Source organism: Cebidichthys violaceus, unplaced genomic scaffold (assembly GCF_023349555.1).
Source record: "Cebidichthys violaceus isolate CVI_PGR_0920_01 unplaced genomic scaffold, fCebVio1.0.p SCAF_53, whole genome shotgun sequence".
NCBI lineage: Eukaryota > Metazoa > Chordata > Actinopteri > Perciformes > Stichaeidae > Cebidichthys > Cebidichthys violaceus.
In genome coordinates this window covers 230,001-247,933 of record NW_027176739.1, presented here as the reverse complement: position 1 = coordinate 247,933, position 17,933 = coordinate 230,001, and the positions used below count along the sequence as shown (strand labels likewise).

The 17,933-nt window shown below is 34.6% G+C and overlaps 1 protein-coding gene across 4 annotated transcripts in view; it reads right to left on the bottom strand.

Annotated features, from left to right (window-relative positions):
• Positions 1 to 8,674: 8,674 nt before the first annotated feature.
• Positions 8,675 to 17,933, bottom strand: part of LOC137888246 (glutamate receptor 1-like) — a 46,494-nt gene continuing 37,235 nt past the window's right edge. For 3 of the 4 annotated variants that reach the window (XM_068731597.1, XM_068731598.1, XM_068731599.1), the window contains 2 exons: positions 17,636 to 17,770; positions 8,675 to 11,672 (listed from right to left, as the gene is read on the bottom strand). In XM_068731597.1, coding sequence (XP_068587698.1) covers positions 11,451 to 11,672; positions 17,636 to 17,770 — 357 coding nt within the window. In that variant the 3' untranslated portion in view covers positions 8,675 to 11,450. The other variant, XM_068731600.1, reaches the window with a different exon arrangement.

The window sequence follows — 17,933 nt, the reverse complement described above, 5'->3', positions numbered from 1 at the left end:
TATATTGTGTCGAAAACAGTCATAGTATAGCATGTCGAAAAAGTGAAAAACAGTCATAGTATATTATGTCGAAAACAGTCATTGTATATTATGTCGAAAAAAGTGAAAAACGATTATAGTATAGCAAGTCGAAAAAAGTGAAAAACAGTCATAGTATATTATGTTGAAAAATAGTCATAGTATAGCTTCTCGAAAACAGTCATAGTATAGCCTTTCAAAAAAAGTGAAAAACGGTCATAGTATAGCATGTCAAAAAAAGTCAAAAAACACTCAGTATATTATGTCAAAAACAGTCATAGTATAGCATGTCGAAAAAAGTGAAAAACAATCACAGTAAAGCATGTCGAAAAAAGTAAAAAAACAGTCATAGTATATTATGTCGAAAACAGTCATAGTATAGCCTGTTGAAAACGTCAAAAAACAGTCATTTTATATTATGTCGAAAACAGCCATAGTATAGCATGTCGAAAACAGTCATAGTATAGCCTGTCAAAAAAAGTGAAAGACGGTCATTGTAGAGCATGTTAAAAAAAGTCAAAAAACACTCATAGTATATTATGTCGAAAACAGTCATAGTATAGTATGTCGAAAAAATTGAAAAACGGTCATTGTAGAGCATGTCGAAAAAAGTCAAAAAACACTCATTGTATATTGTGTCGAAAACAGTCATAGTATAGCATGTCGAAAAAGTGAAAAACAGTCATAGTATATTATGTCGAAAACAGTCATTGTATATTATGTCGAAAAAAGTGAAAAACGATTATATTATAGCAAGTCGAAAAAAGTGAAAAACAGTCATAGTATATTATGTTGAAAAATAGTCATAGTATAGCTTCTCGAAAACAGTCATAGTATAGCCTTTCAAAAAAAGTGAAAAACAGTCATAGTATAGCATGTCAAAAAAAGTCAAAAAACACTCAGTATATTATGTCAAAAACAGTCATAGTATAGCATGTCGAAAAAAGTGAAAAACAATCACAGTAAAGCATGTCGAAAAAAGTAAAAAAACAGTCATAGTATATTATGTCGAAAACAGTCATAGTATAGCCTGTTGAAAACGTCAAAAAACAGTCATTTTATATTATGTCGAAAACAGCCATAGTATAGCATGTCGAAAACAGTCATAGTATAGCCTGTCAAAAAAAGTGAAAGACGGTCATTGTAGAGCATGTTAAAAAAAGTCAAAAAACACTCATAGTATATTATGTCGAAAACAGTCATAGTATAGCATGTCGAAAACATTGAAAAACGGTCATTGTAGAGCATGTCGAAAAAAGTCAAAAAACACTCATTGTATATTGTGTCGAAAACAGTCATAGTATAGCATGTCGAAAAAGTGAAAAACAGTCATAGTATATTATGTCGAAAACAGTCATTGTATATTATGTCGAAAAAAGTGAAAAACGATTATAGTATAGCAAGTCGAAAAAAGTGAAAAACAGTCATAGTATATTATGTTGAAAAATAGTCATAGTATAGCTTCTCGAAAACAGTCATAGTATAGCCTTTCAAAAAAAGTGAAAAACGGTCATAGTATAGCATGTCAAAAAAAGTCAAAAAACACTCAGTATATTATGTCAAAAACAGTCATAGTATAGCATGTCGAAAAAAGTGAAAAACAATCACAGTAAAGCATGTCGAAAAAAGTAAAAAAACAGTCATAGTATATTATGTCGAAAACAGTCATAGTATAGCCTGTTGAAAACGTCAAAAAACAGTCATTTTATATTATGTCGAAAACAGCCATAGTATAGCATGTCGAAAACAGTCATAGTATAGCCTGTCAAAAAAAGTGAAAGACGGTCATTGTAGAGCATGTTAAAAAAAGTCAAAAAACACTCATAGTATATTATGTCGAAAACAGTCATAGTATAGCCTGTTGAAAACGGTCAGAGTATAGCATGTCAAAAAAAGTCAAAAAACACTCAGTATATTATGTCAAAAACAGTCATAGTATAGCATGTCGAAAAAAGTGAAAAACAATCACAGTAAAGCATGTCGAAAAAAGTAAAAAAACAGTCATAGTATATTATGTCGAAAACAGTCATAGTATAGCCTGTTGAAAACGTCAAAAAACAGTCATTTTATATTATGTCGAAAACAGCCATAGTATAGCATGTCGAAAACAGTCATAGTATAGCCTGTCAAAAAAAGTGAAAGACGGTCATTGTAGAGCATGTTAAAAAAAGTCAAAAAACACTCATAGTATATTATGTCGAAAACAGTCATAGTATAGCATGTCGAAAAAATTGAAAAACGGTCATTGTAGAGCATGTCGAAAAAAGTCAAAAAACACTCATTGTATATTGTGTCGAAAACAGTCATAGTATAGCATGTCGAAAAAGTGAAAAACAGTCATAGTATATTATGTCGAAAACAGTCATTGTATATTATGTCGAAAAAAGTGAAAAACGATTATAATATAGCAAGTCGAAAAAAGTGAAAAACAGTCATAGTATATTATGTTGAAAAATAGTCATAGTATAGCTTCTCGAAAACAGTCATAGTATAGCCTTTCAAAAAAAGTGAAAAACGGTCATAGTATAGCATGTCAAAAAAAGTCAAAAAACACTCAGTATATTATGTCAAAAACAGTCATAGTATAGCATGTCGAAAAAAGTGAAAAACAATCACAGTAAAGCATGTCGAAAAAAGTAAAAAAACAATCATAGTATATTATGTCGAAAACAGTCATAGTATAGCCTGTTGAAAACGTCAAAAAACAGTCATTTTATATTATGTCGAAAACAGCCATAGTATAGCATGTCGAAAACAGTCATAGTATAGCCTGTCAAAAAAAGTGAAAGACGGTCATTGTAGAGCATGTTAAAAAAAGTCAAAAAACACTCATAGTATATTATGTCGAAAACAGTCATAGTATAGCATGTCGAAAACATTGAAAAACGGTCATTGTAGAGCATGTCGAAAAAAGTCAAAAAACACTCATTGTATATTGTGTCGAAAACAGTCATAGTATAGCATGTCGAAAAAAGTCAAAAAACACTCATAGTATATTATGTCGAAAACAGTCATTGTATATTATGTCGAAAAAAGTGAAAAACGATTATAGTATAGCAAGTCGAAAAAAGTGAAAAACAGTCATAGTATATTATGTTGAAAAATAGTCATAGTATAGCTTCTCGAAAACAGTCATAGTATAGCCTTTCAAAAAAAGTGAAAAACGGTCATAGTATAGCATGTCAAAAAAAGTCAAAAAACACTCAGTATATTATGTCAAAAACAGTCATAGTATAGCATGTCGAAAAAGTGAAAAACAATCACAGTAAAGCATGTCGAAAAAAGTAAAAAAACAGTCATAGTATATTATGTCGAAAACAGTCATAGTATAGACTGTTGAAAACGTCAAAAAACAGTAATTTTATATTATGTTGAAAAAAGCCATAGTATAGCATGTCGAAAACAGTCATAGTATAGCCTGTCAAAAAAAGTGAAAGACGGTCATTGTAGAGCATGTTAAAAAAAGTCAAAAAACACTCATAGTATATTATGTCGAAAACAGTCATAGCATAGCATGTCGAAAAAATTGAAAAACGGTCATTGTAGAGCATGTCGAAAAAAGTCAAAAAACACTCATTGTATATTGTGTCGAAAACAGTCATAGTATAGCATGTCGAAAAAAGTGAAAAACAGTCATAGTATAGCATGTCAAAAAAAGTGAAAAACGATCATAATATAGCATGTCAAAAAAAGTCAAAAAACACTCATAGTATATTATGTCAAAAACAGTCATAGTATAGCATGTCGAAAAAAGTGAAAAACAGTCATAGTATATTATGTTGAAAACAGTCAAAGTATAGCATGTCAAAAAAAGTGAAAAACGGTCATAGTATAGCATGTCAAAAAAAGTCAAAAAACACTCATAGTATATTATGTCAAAAACAGTCATAGTATAGCCTGTTGAAAACGGTCAGAGTATAGCATGTCAAAAAAAGTCAAAAAACACTCAGTATATTATGTCAAAAACAGTCATAGTATAGCATGTCGAAAAAAGTGAAAAACAATCACAGTAAAGCATGTCGAAAAAAGTAAAAAAACAGTCATAGTATATTATGTCGAAAACAGTCATAGTATAGCCTGTTGAAAACGTCAAAAAACAGTCATTTTATATTATGTCGAAAACAGCCATAGTATAGCATGTCGAAAACAGTCATAGTATAGCCTGTCAAAAAAAGTGAAAGACGGTCATTGTAGAGCATGTTAAAAAAAGTCAAAAAACACATATAGTATATTATGTCGAAAACAGTCATAGTATAGCATGTCGAAAAAATTGAAAAACGGTCATTGTAGAGCATGTCGAAAAAAGTCAAAAAACACTCATTGTATATTGTGTCGAAAACAGTCATAGTATAGCATGTCGAAAAAGTGAAAAACAGTCATAGTATATTATGTCGAAAACAGTCATTGTATATTATGTCGAAAAAAGTGAAAAACGATTATAGTATAGCAAGTCGAAAAAAGTGAAAAACAGTCATAGTATATTATGTTGAAAAATAGTCATAGTATAGCTTCTCGAAAACAGTCATAGTATAGCCTTTCAAAAAAAGTGAAAAACGGTCATAGTATAGCATGTCAAAAAAAGTCAAAAAACACTCAGTATATTATGTCAAAAACAGTCATAGTATAGCATGTCGAAAAAAGTGAAAAACAATCACAGTAAAGCATGTCGAAAAAAGTAAAAAAACAATCATAGTATATTATGTCGAAAACAGTCATAGTATAGCCTGTTGAAAACGTCAAAAAACAGTCATTTTATATTATGTCGAAAACAGCCATAGTATAGCATGTCGAAAACAGTCATAGTATAGCCTGTCAAAAAAAGTGAAAGACGGTCATTGTAGAGCATGTTAAAAAAAGTCAAAAAACACTCATAGTATATTATGTCGAAAACAGTCATAGTATAGCATGTCGAAAACATTGAAAAACGGTCATTGTAGAGCATGTCGAAAAAAGTCAAAAAACACTCATAGTATATTATGTCGAAAACAGTCATAGTATAGCATGTCGAAAAAAGTGAAAAACGATTATAGTATAGCAAGTCGAAAAAAGTGAAAAACAGTCATAGTATATTATGTTGAAAAATAGTCATAGTATAGCTTCTCGAAAACAGTCATAGTATAGCCTTTCAAAAAAAGTGAAAAACGGTCATAGTATAGCATGTCAAAAAAAGTCAAAAAACACTCAGTATATTATGTCAAAAACAGTCATAGTATAGCATGTCGAAAAAGTGAAAAACAATCACAGTAAAGCATGTCGAAAAAAGTAAAAAAACAGTCATAGTATATTATGTCGAAAACAGTCATAGTATAGACTGTTGAAAACGTCAAAAAACAGTAATTTTATATTATGTTGAAAACAGCCATAGTATAGCATGTCGAAAACAGTCATAGTATAGCCTGTCAAAAAAAGTGAAAGACGGTCATTGTAGAGCATGTTAAAAAAAGTCAAAAAACACTCATAGTATATTATGTCGAAAACAGTCATAGCATAGCATGTCGAAAAAATTGAAAAACGGTCATTGTAGAGCATGTCGAAAAAAGTCAAAAAACACTCATTGTATATTGTGTCGAAAACAGTCATAGTATAGCATGTCGAAAAAAGTGAAAAACAGTCATAGTATAGCATGTCAAAAAAAGTGAAAAACGATCATAATATAGCATGTCAAAAAAAGTCAAAAAACACTCATAGTATATTATGTCAAAAACAGTCATAGTATAGCATGTCGAAAAAAGTGAAAAACAGTCATAGTATATTATGTTGAAAACAGTCAAAGTATAGCATGTCAAAAAAAGTGAAAAACGGTCATAGTATAGCATGTCAAAAAAAGTCAAAAAACACTCATAGTATATTATGTCAAAAACAGTCATAGTATAGCCTGTTGAAAACGGTCAGAGTATAGCATGTCAAAAAAAGTCAAAAAACACTCAGTATATTATGTCAAAAACAGTCATAGTATAGCATGTCGAAAAAAGTGAAAAACAATCACAGTAAAGCATGTCGAAAAAAGTAAAAAAACAGTCATAGTATATTATGTCGAAAACAGTCATAGTATAGCCTGTTGAAAACGTCAAAAAACAGTCATTTTATATTATGTCGAAAACAGCCATAGTATAGCATGTCGAAAACAGTCATAGTATAGCCTGTCAAAAAAAGTGAAAGACGGTCATTGTAGAGCATGTTAAAAAAAGTCAAAAAACACATATAGTATATTATGTCGAAAACAGTCATAGTATAGCATGTCGAAAAAATTGAAAAACGGTCATTGTAGAGCATGTCGAAAAAAGTCAAAAAACACTCATTGTATATTGTGTCGAAAACAGTCATAGTATAGCATGTCGAAAAAGTGAAAAACAGTCATAGTATATTATGTCGAAAACAGTCATTGTATATTATGTCGAAAAAAGTGAAAAACGATTATAGTATAGCAAGTCGAAAAAAGTGAAAAACAGTCATAGTATATTATGTTGAAAAATAGTCATAGTATAGCTTCTCGAAAACAGTCATAGTATAGCCTTTCAAAAAAAGTGAAAAACGGTCATAGTATAGCATGTCAAAAAAAGTCAAAAAACACTCAGTATATTATGTCAAAAACAGTCATAGTATAGCATGTCGAAAAAAGTGAAAAACAATCACAGTAAAGCATGTCGAAAAAAGTAAAAAAACAGTCATAGTATATTATGTCGAAAACAGTCATAGTATAGCATGTCGAAAAAAGTCAAAAAACACTCATAGTATAATATTTCGAAAACAGTCGTAGTATATTATGTCGAAAAAAGTGAAAAACGATTATAGTATAGCAAGTCGAAAAAAGTGAAAAACAGTCATAGTATATTATGTTGAAAAACAGTCATAGTATAGCCTGTCGAAAACAGTCATAGTATAGCCTGTCGAAAACAGTCTAGAAACAGTCATTTTATATTATGTCGAAAACAGCCATAGTATAGCATGTCGAAAACAGTCATAATATAGCCTGTCAAAAAAAGTGAAAAACGGTCATTGTAGAGCATGTTGAAAAAAGTCAAAAATCACTCATAGTATATTATGTCGAAAACAGTCAGAGTATAGCCTGTTGAAAACGGTCATAGTATAGCCTGTCGAAAACGGTCATAGTATAGCCTGTCAAAAATTTTTTAAAACAGTCATAGTATATCATGTCAAAAAAAGTGAAAAACAGTCATAGTATAGCATGTCGAAAAAAGTAAAAAACAGTCATAGTATATTATGTCGAAAACAGTCATAGTACTGTATAACATATCAAAAAAGTTATAAAATAACATGTTAAAAAAGTCATAGTATAACATGTCAAAAAAGTCATCGTATAGCATGTCGAAAAAAGTCATAGTATAGTATGTCGAAAAAAGTCATAGTATAACATGTCAAAAAAGTCATAGTATAACATGACAAAAAAGCCATAGTATAGCATGTTGAAAAAAGTTATAATATAACAATTTAAAAAAAGTCATAATACATTTCAAAAATTGTCATAGAATATAATGTCAAGAAAGTCATAGTATAGCATGTCATAAAAAAGTCATAACCTAAAAATGTCGAAAAAAGTCATAGTATAGCATTTCGAAAAAAGTCATAGTATAACATGTTAACAAAAGTCATAGTATAGCATGTCAAAAAAGTCATAGTATAGGATGTTGAAAAAAGTCATAATATAGCATGTTAAAAAAAGTCATAGTATAGCATGTTAAAAAGTCATAGTATAACATGTCAAAAAAAGTCATGGTATAGCATGTTGAAAAAAGTTATTATATAACATGTAAAAAAAGTCATCGTATAACATGTCAAAAAAAGTCATAGTATAGCATGTCGAAAAAAGTTATTATATAACATGTAAAAAAAAGTCATCGTATAACATGTCAAAAAAAGTCATAGTATAGCATGTCGAAAAAAGTTATCATATAACATGTCAAAAAAAGTCATAGTACAACATGTCAAAAAATGTCATGGTATAGTATGCCATAAAAAAAGATCTTATTGTGTAGCATTGAGTCCAAATACTAGGAATTTGAATTTTTGATACAATCAATCTATATTTGTAATAAAAGTCATAGAATAGTACATCAAATATTTCATAAAAAAGTCATAGTATAGTATATCATTAAATATCTCATAAAAAGTATAGTAAGTAGTTAAAAATACAAAAATGGTTATAGGTATGTACGTCTTGAATAATAATGGAAAAAAAAAATACATTAAAAAGTCTAGTATAAAATTTCATAAAAAGTACCAGCATGGTACTATGAAAAAAAAAGGTATTTCAACGACTTCTTAACAAGTCTTATTCGAGTGTGAGGACCAGGTCTTCATCAGCAGATCACATTTCTTAATTTCTCGTGCAAATCTTCAAACGTTCCAGTACTTCTGCACGTTTAGGACGTCCGTCCATGTTCAGTTCAAAGAACAACCTGACGGAGGAGACTGTTCGCTCTTCATCCCGTTTAAAAACACCCAATGCTTCGTCATTTCACAATAATGTTAAGTTTGAACTAGCAAACTGCTGATGAAGCCCTTGCGATACAGTCGAAAGCCCCTGAACATCGAGTAAGAGGACCTTGAGTAGAGATTGTCCTTTTGTCAACACTAGAGTTCATCTCACGGAGACCAGGAACGTCTGTAAAACTACAAAGAAATACTAAAGTCCAGAAAATGTTCAGAGTTTTTTATTAAATAATAGATTAATTAATATGAATCAAAATAACATTTTGACACACAAAGTGTAGCTCATTAATATCACACTAATGTGAACATGTTATTCCTGATATTTGTTTCAGAGTATAAAAAAATCAACGGTTGTGCAGCTTCATCGTGTGTTCAAGTCCAGAAAACAAATCAAAATACTGAGGAGGAGAATCCAGGAGACATATTCAGGAACATGTGACGTAAACTAACCCTCCAAAAACAATATCTGATGTTGTGAATATGTAAATACTTTATATGTAAGCAAAGTCATGAACTGGTCACAGTGGGAGAAAGTATATATCTAGTTTAAATCAGCATGTAGATTCACAGATATTTAATTATTATGTTCTGTCTGTTTACAGTTTGATGGCACTGAGAGTTCAACACAGCAATAATAATAATAATAATAATAATAATAATAATAATAATAATAATTACTTTTAGAAAACGTAACGGACAAACAAGTTAAGTTTTCTGACATGACAAATATAATGACTTTTCTTCATTTGTTTATCAGTTAATTAATTGACTGCTGCCTGTTCTTTCAGTAGAGATATGGTCAATATACATTTTTAAATATTATATATAAATATATATTTATAATAACTGTAATTATTTTAATTAAACACTTTGCTATTTATTTTGGTAATTTTTCAAGGAACTATAACGTTCGCCCGTCCCACATGTAAATGTGTGTCTTTTGTCAGAGTATTTGAATTGGCAGGCTAACAACAAGCTAAAGGCTAACACTAGCTTAGCAGCACAATAATCTGCGATGCCGTCTGAATCGTGTGAGCACAGCGGTGGTCGAGGTTCTAACCGGTCTGACATCAGAGCCGAGAGCTCAACTTGATGAAGGAAGCAGCAACTCTAAGCTGCTTTTCAACCACCAATAAACACCACAGAAGAAGTCTACAGCTGCTTCAAATCCAAACCGTTGTAATTTTGGCGCATTGAGACAGGAGTTAAGTGTCATGAAGTATTGCTGAGCGTCACCAGTGTGGAGGTTTGTCCCGAGACAGTAAAGCGTAGTTTATACTCGCCGTAGAGAAGTGTGCACGAAGGAGTACGAAGCTCTGTTTGTACGAACATGTACAAAGCTTTGTGCTCCGTGAGCTTCACTATGTGAAACACCAGAGGACTACAAGCAAAACACCGTAAACCAACCTCCACTGTGAGAAGGAGGGATGTAATCATCTGTAAACTCATATCTCAGATTCATAAACTACTTTATTGTCTTCATACAAACCCTGTAAAGAAACTAGTCAAGTATTAAATGTGTTATAAAGAAACAAAGGTTGAATATCCTGTAAACTATTTGATTTGGCTGATATTTATTTACTCACATGAAGATTTGTAACACTTCCTGTTTCTAAAGCTTCTAAAAACAAACTGTTCTTTGTAAAATCTTCAGAAATGTAAATCGTGGTATCATCAGCAAACTATTTCACTATCCTTCGTGTTAGCGGCATATTATCAGAGTCGTATTGATTATTACAAACTAAAGCTGGTTTTATTTGTGCATCACTGTTTAGCGTCCCCTAGACACAGCCTCGGTTGTTTCCTGTTCCTGTGTTCAGACGGGTGGAGATGAGCTCTCAGGGCCACCGTACCTCAGCGAACGTTTGACTGAAACTTTCAACGACGTCTTTAAAAACTACTAAAAACAATCAGCTCTACAGGTCGACATCAATCTGTGTACGTCTGCTACAAAATATAGAAACAAAAAGGGCACATCTGTCTTATTATTATTATTATTATTATTATCATCATTATTATTATTATTATTATATAAACTATGGAGGCAGCTCACTGATCACATGTTCCCCTGAATATTATCTGTACAACACAAGTGTTTGTCTGTGTTTTAAAAGGTTTACATGCTCAAACTCTTCTCACTTCTCCACTCTCCATGTGTGAAAGTGACGTTTTAGCGTGAAAGTGAAGAAGCTTCTGAACATGGAGGAAGAGGAGGAGGGAAGGGTTGGGGGTGAGGAACAGATGAAGAAGAAGAGGAAGAACGAGAAGAAGAAGAGGGAGAGGAAGAGGAGGAAGAAGAAGAACGAGAAGAAGAGGAAGAACGAGAAGAAGGAAGAAGGAAGAAGATGAAGGCGAAGAGGAAGAACAAGAACAAGGGAGAGGGAGAGGAGGAGGAAGAAGAATAAGAAGAACAAGAAGAGGTACAAGAAGAGGAAGAAGAAGAAGAAGAAGAAGAAGAGAAAGAAGAGGAGCAGGTGCTTAGAAAAACGCGTCCCTCCTCTGGTCGTGTTATTGCAGGAGGAGAAGAGGAGGCAGTCAGTAGAAAAAGTTTAAAGTTCTTTAAGCCCAGTCGCTCGTCTTGGAGCTTGTGTTGTGTTCAGGTGCTCTCTGTTCATCAGAGTTCTGTTGTATTCAGTCACCGTGGACATGAACACTCCTCCTTCTGCCTGCCTGAACTTCTGTTGTCCATCTTTTCTGTCTCTTCTTCTCTAAAATTCTTGTTTCTTTTACTCTCTCCTCCATCTTTGTTTTCTCCTCCTTTCCTCCCTTTCCTTACTTCCTCCACTAGTCTCCTCCTTTCTTCTTGTTTTCCATCTCATCTTTCCTCCATTTGTCTTTTCTCCTCTCTTCCCAGCTCTCTCTCCTCTTCCTCCCAACCCCCTCCATCTTTTTCTATTCCCTCTTTTATTTCTTACCCTCAGTGACAGACAGACAGACAGACAGGCAGGAGCGTCCCGTCCAATCAGGAGTCTCGGTTTTGATCACATGCCTGTGGAGGAGAGTCCCAGGCCGGAAGCTTTGCTCATGCAGGGTAAACCTTGCGCTCCGGATTTCGGGAAGTCGTGCGTCACAACTCGTCCGTTCTCTCCTCCGAGCCCTGAAGCTCCTCCTCTTCCTCCTCCTCCTCCTCCTCCTCCTCCATAACCGCCTGCCACGCCTCCTCCTCCTCCTCCGGTGCTCGTCATGGCGGCATCGATGAGCTCCTGCAAAAGAGAAAAAGAGGAAATAAGTTTCAAATTCAAAGACACATCGTTCAACAGAAGAGGTTCATGAAGTCTGATACCAGACACAGATCACTACCAATGACTAGTATCACTACTTCAAGGAAAACTGTGTTGAAGAGTGTGTGTGTGTATTTATAAACATATATATATATATATATGTTTATAATATATATATATATATATATATATATATATATATATGTTTATATGTGTTTATAAACACATATATGTTTTTATATGTGTGTATATATGTTTATAACATATATATGTGTATTTATATACAGTATATATAAACATACAGGTATATATATTTATAAATGTTTATATATGTGTATATATATATATATATATATATTTATATACACATGTATATGTATATATACACACATACACATTTATACATACATATGTAAACATATACAAGTATACACACATACATGTATATACTGTATATATACACATACTGTATATACATACATATACACACATATGTCTATATATATTTATACATATATATAAACATTTGTATATATATATTTATATATATGTTTATATATATGTTTATATGTGTGTATAAATATATATATATATTTATACACACATATAAACATACAGTATACACATATATATGTATACATATAGATAAACATATATACATGAATACATATTATGAGCATATGTTTATATATATATATATGTTTGTAAATATATTTGTAAATGTCCCCGCTGCGGGACTAATAAAGGATTATCTTATCTTATGTATATATATATATATATATATATATATATATATATATATATATTATATATATATGTACAGTGTATATATATACAGTGCTGTGAAAAAATATTTGCCCCCTTCCTGGTTTCTTATTTTTTTGCATATTTGTCACACTTAAATGTTTCAGATCATCAAACATATTTTAATATTAGACAAAGATAAACCAAGTAAATACAAAATGCAATTTTTAAATGATGATTTAATTTATTAAAGGAGAAAAGCTATCCAAACCTACTTGGCCCTGTGTAAAAACTAATTGCCCCTTAAACCTGATAACTGGTTTTGTCACCCTTGGCGGCAAAAATTTCAATCCAGCGTTTGTGATAACTGACAATGAGTCTTTCATGTCGCTGTGGAAGAATTTTGGCCCACTGTTATTTGCAGAATTGTTTTAATTCAGCCACATTGGATGGTTTTCGATCAGAAACGGCTTGTTTAAGCTCAGCCACAGCATCTCAATCAGATTTAAGTCCAGACTTTGACTAGGACACTCCAGAACCTTCTTTTTGCTTTTGTTGAGCCATTCAGAGGTGGACTTGCTGGACTTGCTCATCATCAAGATGTTTTTTGGTAAATGTGAGACGAGTCTTTGTGTTCTTTTTGCTCAGCAGTGTCTTTCTCCTCAGAACTGTCCCATGATGCTATTTGTGCTCAGTCTGTTTCTTATTGTTGAATCATGAACACTGACCTTAACTGAGGAGACTGAGGCCTGAAGTTCTTCACATGTTGTTCTGGGGTCTTTCCAGACTGATTCATGTCAGTTACTTTGTTTCTCATCTGTTCTTGAATTTCTTTAGATGATGTGTTGCTTTTGAGATCTTTCAGCCGACTTTGTCAGACAGGTTCTATTTAAGTGATTTCTTGATTCAACAGGTCTGGCAGTAATCAGGCCTGGGTGTGGATCGTGAAATTGAACTCAGCTTTCCAAAAAATCACAGTTGATTCATGATTTATCAAAGGGAGGGCAATTACTTTTTCACACAGGGCCAAGTAGGTTTGGATAGCTTTTCTCCTTTAATAAATGAAATCATCATTTAAAAACTGCATTTTGTATTTACTCTGGTTATCTTTGACTAATATTAAAATTTGTTTGATGATCTGAAACATTTAAGTGTGACAAATATGCAAAAAAAAAAAAAGAAACCAGGAAGGGGGCAAATACATTTTCACAGCACTGTGTATATATATATATCTATATATCTATATATATATATATATATATATATATATAGATATATATATATATATATATCTATATAGATATATAGATATATATATATATATATATATATATATGTTAATATGTGTGTATATATATCTATATATACACATATATTAACATATAAATAGTTAAACTTGTGATACGCTGCAGCGTGTCCCTCATGTCACACATCTTGTCTTTACTGTAAATATGTAGAGAAGTTCACGTGTTGGTGCAGGACCTTCCCAGAGCTTTAACCGGTCCCATGGACTTCTTCCTACTACAACGTCTGGCTTTTAGGAAAATGTGTAAACCATTGAAAGGTCGTCTCAGTACTTCTGTGAGAAAGTCTTTCACCTCACGACACCAAACTTCCTGTTTCGCTGTTAAAGCGTGAAGTTGCATCATTTGAATGCTTTTGAACAAATAAACACATCTGTTGTTTGGCGAGAGAGAGTAGTCCTGAGTGAGTGTATATTTATATATGTGTGTGTGTGTGTGTGTGTGTGTGTGTGTGTGTATGTGTGTGTGTGTTCAGTCGTCAGCAACAGTAATAACAGTAAAAGTTGTTTTTGAGTCTCTCCTCTCAGTGGAGCTAATGATGTGGATCCAGACTTAATCTCCTGAATCAGGCCTCTGAGGCTCCCGTCAGACAGACTGGAGCAAAGAAATCCCTCGTTCACCTCGTTTACTGGAGCGCCTCTAACACGCAGACAAACACTCCCTCCAAACAGAGTCCACCTCAGTTCACCACAGTCCACCTCAGTCCATGTCCACACTACTCCGTTTCCATTTGAAAACAGAGTTTTAACAAACAAAAACGATCTCCGTCCACACGGCGTGTCAACATTGTTCTCTAAATTATCTGTCCACAGAATCTCCTTTGTGGGGGCTTTATTAATCCCAAAACTCCCCATATTTGGCAAGCATATCAGGACTGCGGGAAAATTTGATATTTTATGGATCCCATGCTCGAGTTTGACCATATTGCTCGCTAGCGCCCCCTAGAGGTTTGACCGGCGGCGCCTCTCACCCAGTATGTCCGATTTACTTGAAATTCAACAAACATATCCAGCTCCACCGACGCTCAAAAAAAGCCATGTCTACAAGCCATCCACAAGTTATGTGACAAACGGAATCTGATTTACATGACATTTACATGATTTGCTCTGCGCTTGATATAGAGCAACATAATGCATGTTTTTTGCATGTTTTTAAGGCCACATAGTGGATGCTGGTGAATATTTGCACAATATAATTTCCAGCATCAAAAATCTGTTTAATTCCGGGATGCGTTGTCCGTTGGTCGAAGACATTCGCGTCTGCCGCCGTCCCGCTGGTACCCCCGAGACGGTGGAACGTGCGAGGGGCCCGTACATCGCTGCTTGAAGCTTTAATTCATGTTTTGTTCCTTTACATTTTATCTGTGGACTTCACAATAGTTGTGCAGAATTAAATAAGCATTATTAAGGACAGTAAAGTCTTCCGTTTTGTGTCCATCACCTCCCTACAGCCGCTAACCGTGACTTCAGACGGCCGCTCCGTAGGTCTGATACCTCGGCTGGACACGCCGCTCACTGATCGCTCCATTAACAGCTGCTTCCTCCATAATAATGCAGACTTTAACTGAACAACAGCTGCTAGTAAAGACAACAAGGTCAACAATGCCTGTAATCAGTTGTCCATGTTAAATTGACCTGGTAGTAGATCAATAATCAATGTTGTTGTTTATGATTCGATATGGTCACGTGATAGGTGTGTGACGAATCAGGGAAGGACTCATGACTGCTAATAACCAATCAAGTAGCGAACGCAGGTGTGGGCGTCATCGTTTCTAAACGTATCCGTTTTCGACCGTCCACACAAATACGCAACCCAGAGTTTTCAAACTCCTCCGTTTTCAGTGCTCCAAAACTCTGGCATAGTGTGGACGCTCAGTATAAACGTAGCAAAACATGTGAGTTTATAAATGGAGACGGAGTAGTGTGGACATGGTCTCAGTCCACCTCAGTCCACCGTGCTCACCACTCATTTTAAAAACAGATTTGGAGTCTCAACACAACAGCAGAGCATTCGTCTCTGCTGTTAAAAAAACAAATGTTTAATGTTCAATAAATAAATATCAGGTTCAATCTGAAGCACTGTAACATCCTGCTGTGTTTCCCATTCATTGATCTATTTGTGGCGGTCTGCCACAGTATCAACGTGGACCTGATTTATAATCTTATTTATTACCACTTCAAAGCCCCTTTGGATCAGGAGAACCAGAACACCTTTCATTTTACAGTGAACTACAGAACCGATGAGAAGTCGATGACAAAATTCTTGGAAAAATCATCCCCTGCTGTATGGTCTGTTTGACTCTAAATGGAGCATAATGTACTAAATGAACATCATGCTGTATTGAAGAAGACTGTAAACTAGAGATTGAGACCATAAACTCATGTTTACAATGTTTACTGAGGGAATAAATCAAGAGAGAAGTAGAGTCATTTTAGACTAGACTTCTATACAACCAGAGGAGTCGCCCCCTGGTGGACACTAGAGAGAATGCAGCTTTAACACATGAAGAACAGGAGAACTAAACCCTTTCAGGAAAAAGGTGCTGAAGGCAACGAGTACCCACTGCAATATTAATGGACGAGAATCAATGATGTATCAAGAGGATGACGGTGACTACATGGAGCTGCAGCAGGTAACTGCCCCCCCCCTATCTGCTCACACTGATGAAATCCTCCTCACATGTTGCGTCAGCAAGACGAGCGGAAAAGAATAACGGGAGTCCGGCCGAGCTGAGAGGAGCTGCCGAGGAAAAAACCTCGTCTGTAATGATTTTTGTTTGTTTGCAGCTCAAATGTTTACATCCTGGTATTTGTCCGGTATCGAGGTAAGAGGGGCGGTTTGTGGTTCATCAGAAAATATAAAGTCATATTTCCCACGTCTGTGTTGCGTAAATGTCGTCGTCAGAGGAATCTGTGCGGTCGTCTGCTGGCGAAAGTTCCATTAAACAACTCTATTTTCACCCAATTTATGATAAAAACTGGGTTTTTAATTACGTTAACAACAATTGATTTGAGGGCGCAAAAAAACACCCAATCATGTGAACGTCATATTGCCGCATCTCTACCGTTAATCAAATCAAATCGAAACCTTGGTTAAGCCCCGCCCACCGCTGCTACTCAGTCGAGCTGTCAGAGCTACATTACCACGGAGCCCACACGGTCACTAACTGCATTCCTCCGTGTCCACCAGGGGGCGACTCCTCTGGTTGTATAGAAGTCTAGTCTAAAATGACTCTACTTCTCTCTTGATTTATTCCCTCAGTAAACATTGTAAACATGAGTTCATGGTCTCAATCTCTAGTTTACAGTCTTCTTCAATACAGCATGATGTTCATTTAGTACATTATGCTCCATTTAGAGTCAAACACACCATAAAGCGGGGGATGCTTTAGGGGCGGGGCTACACGCTGATTAACAGGTCTCTACCAGAGACGTATATGGCGTTTCTACGTCACTCCTCCTCAGTCCAGATATGGTCACTTCCTGTTGACTGGTTGCAAAAAAACCAAGATGGCGACGGCGAAATTGCCGAACTCGAGGCTTCAAAACATCAGTCCACAAAACAGAGAGACGTCACCATGACTATTGAAGGATGTTTCAGGATGAAAACAGGCTAAGACTATAAAGATAGAAGCTAAAGTGTAAAAGTAAACCAACACATCACCTGTTACAATCACTAAAATACATTCCATATACCTATAGAAGCTAGCATGGCATAGTCGTGCTAACGCTAGTGAATGCTGTGCTAACGTGCTCTGCTATAGTCTTATGAACGTTTATCTCCTTCAGCCTCTCCAGGTATCACTGTGAGCTCCCAATCCACTAAACCAGACACCAGTACAGAGAGCGATGCCGCGCTGCGATTGGAGTCTTTTCGAGGGGGGCGGGACTCACTCACCTTCATTCTTCGGGACTCGATCCGAGACTTGTAGCAGAACTCGACCAGAGCCACCAGCATGGCGAGCCCCAGCCCTCCGATCAGGATGTAGAACACTCCGGCCACGTTGCTCAGGCTGAGCGCGCTCGTCTTGTCCTGTCGATGCAGAGGTGTCGGGGGTCAGGGACAACCAATCGTGGCGCAGATAAATCATGACATCACTACAGTTATAATAATAATAATAATATTAATACAATCTTTTCTAACTAACAAGACACTTTTTATCTTTCAAAGGCTGTGATGAAGAGGCTGTAAAATG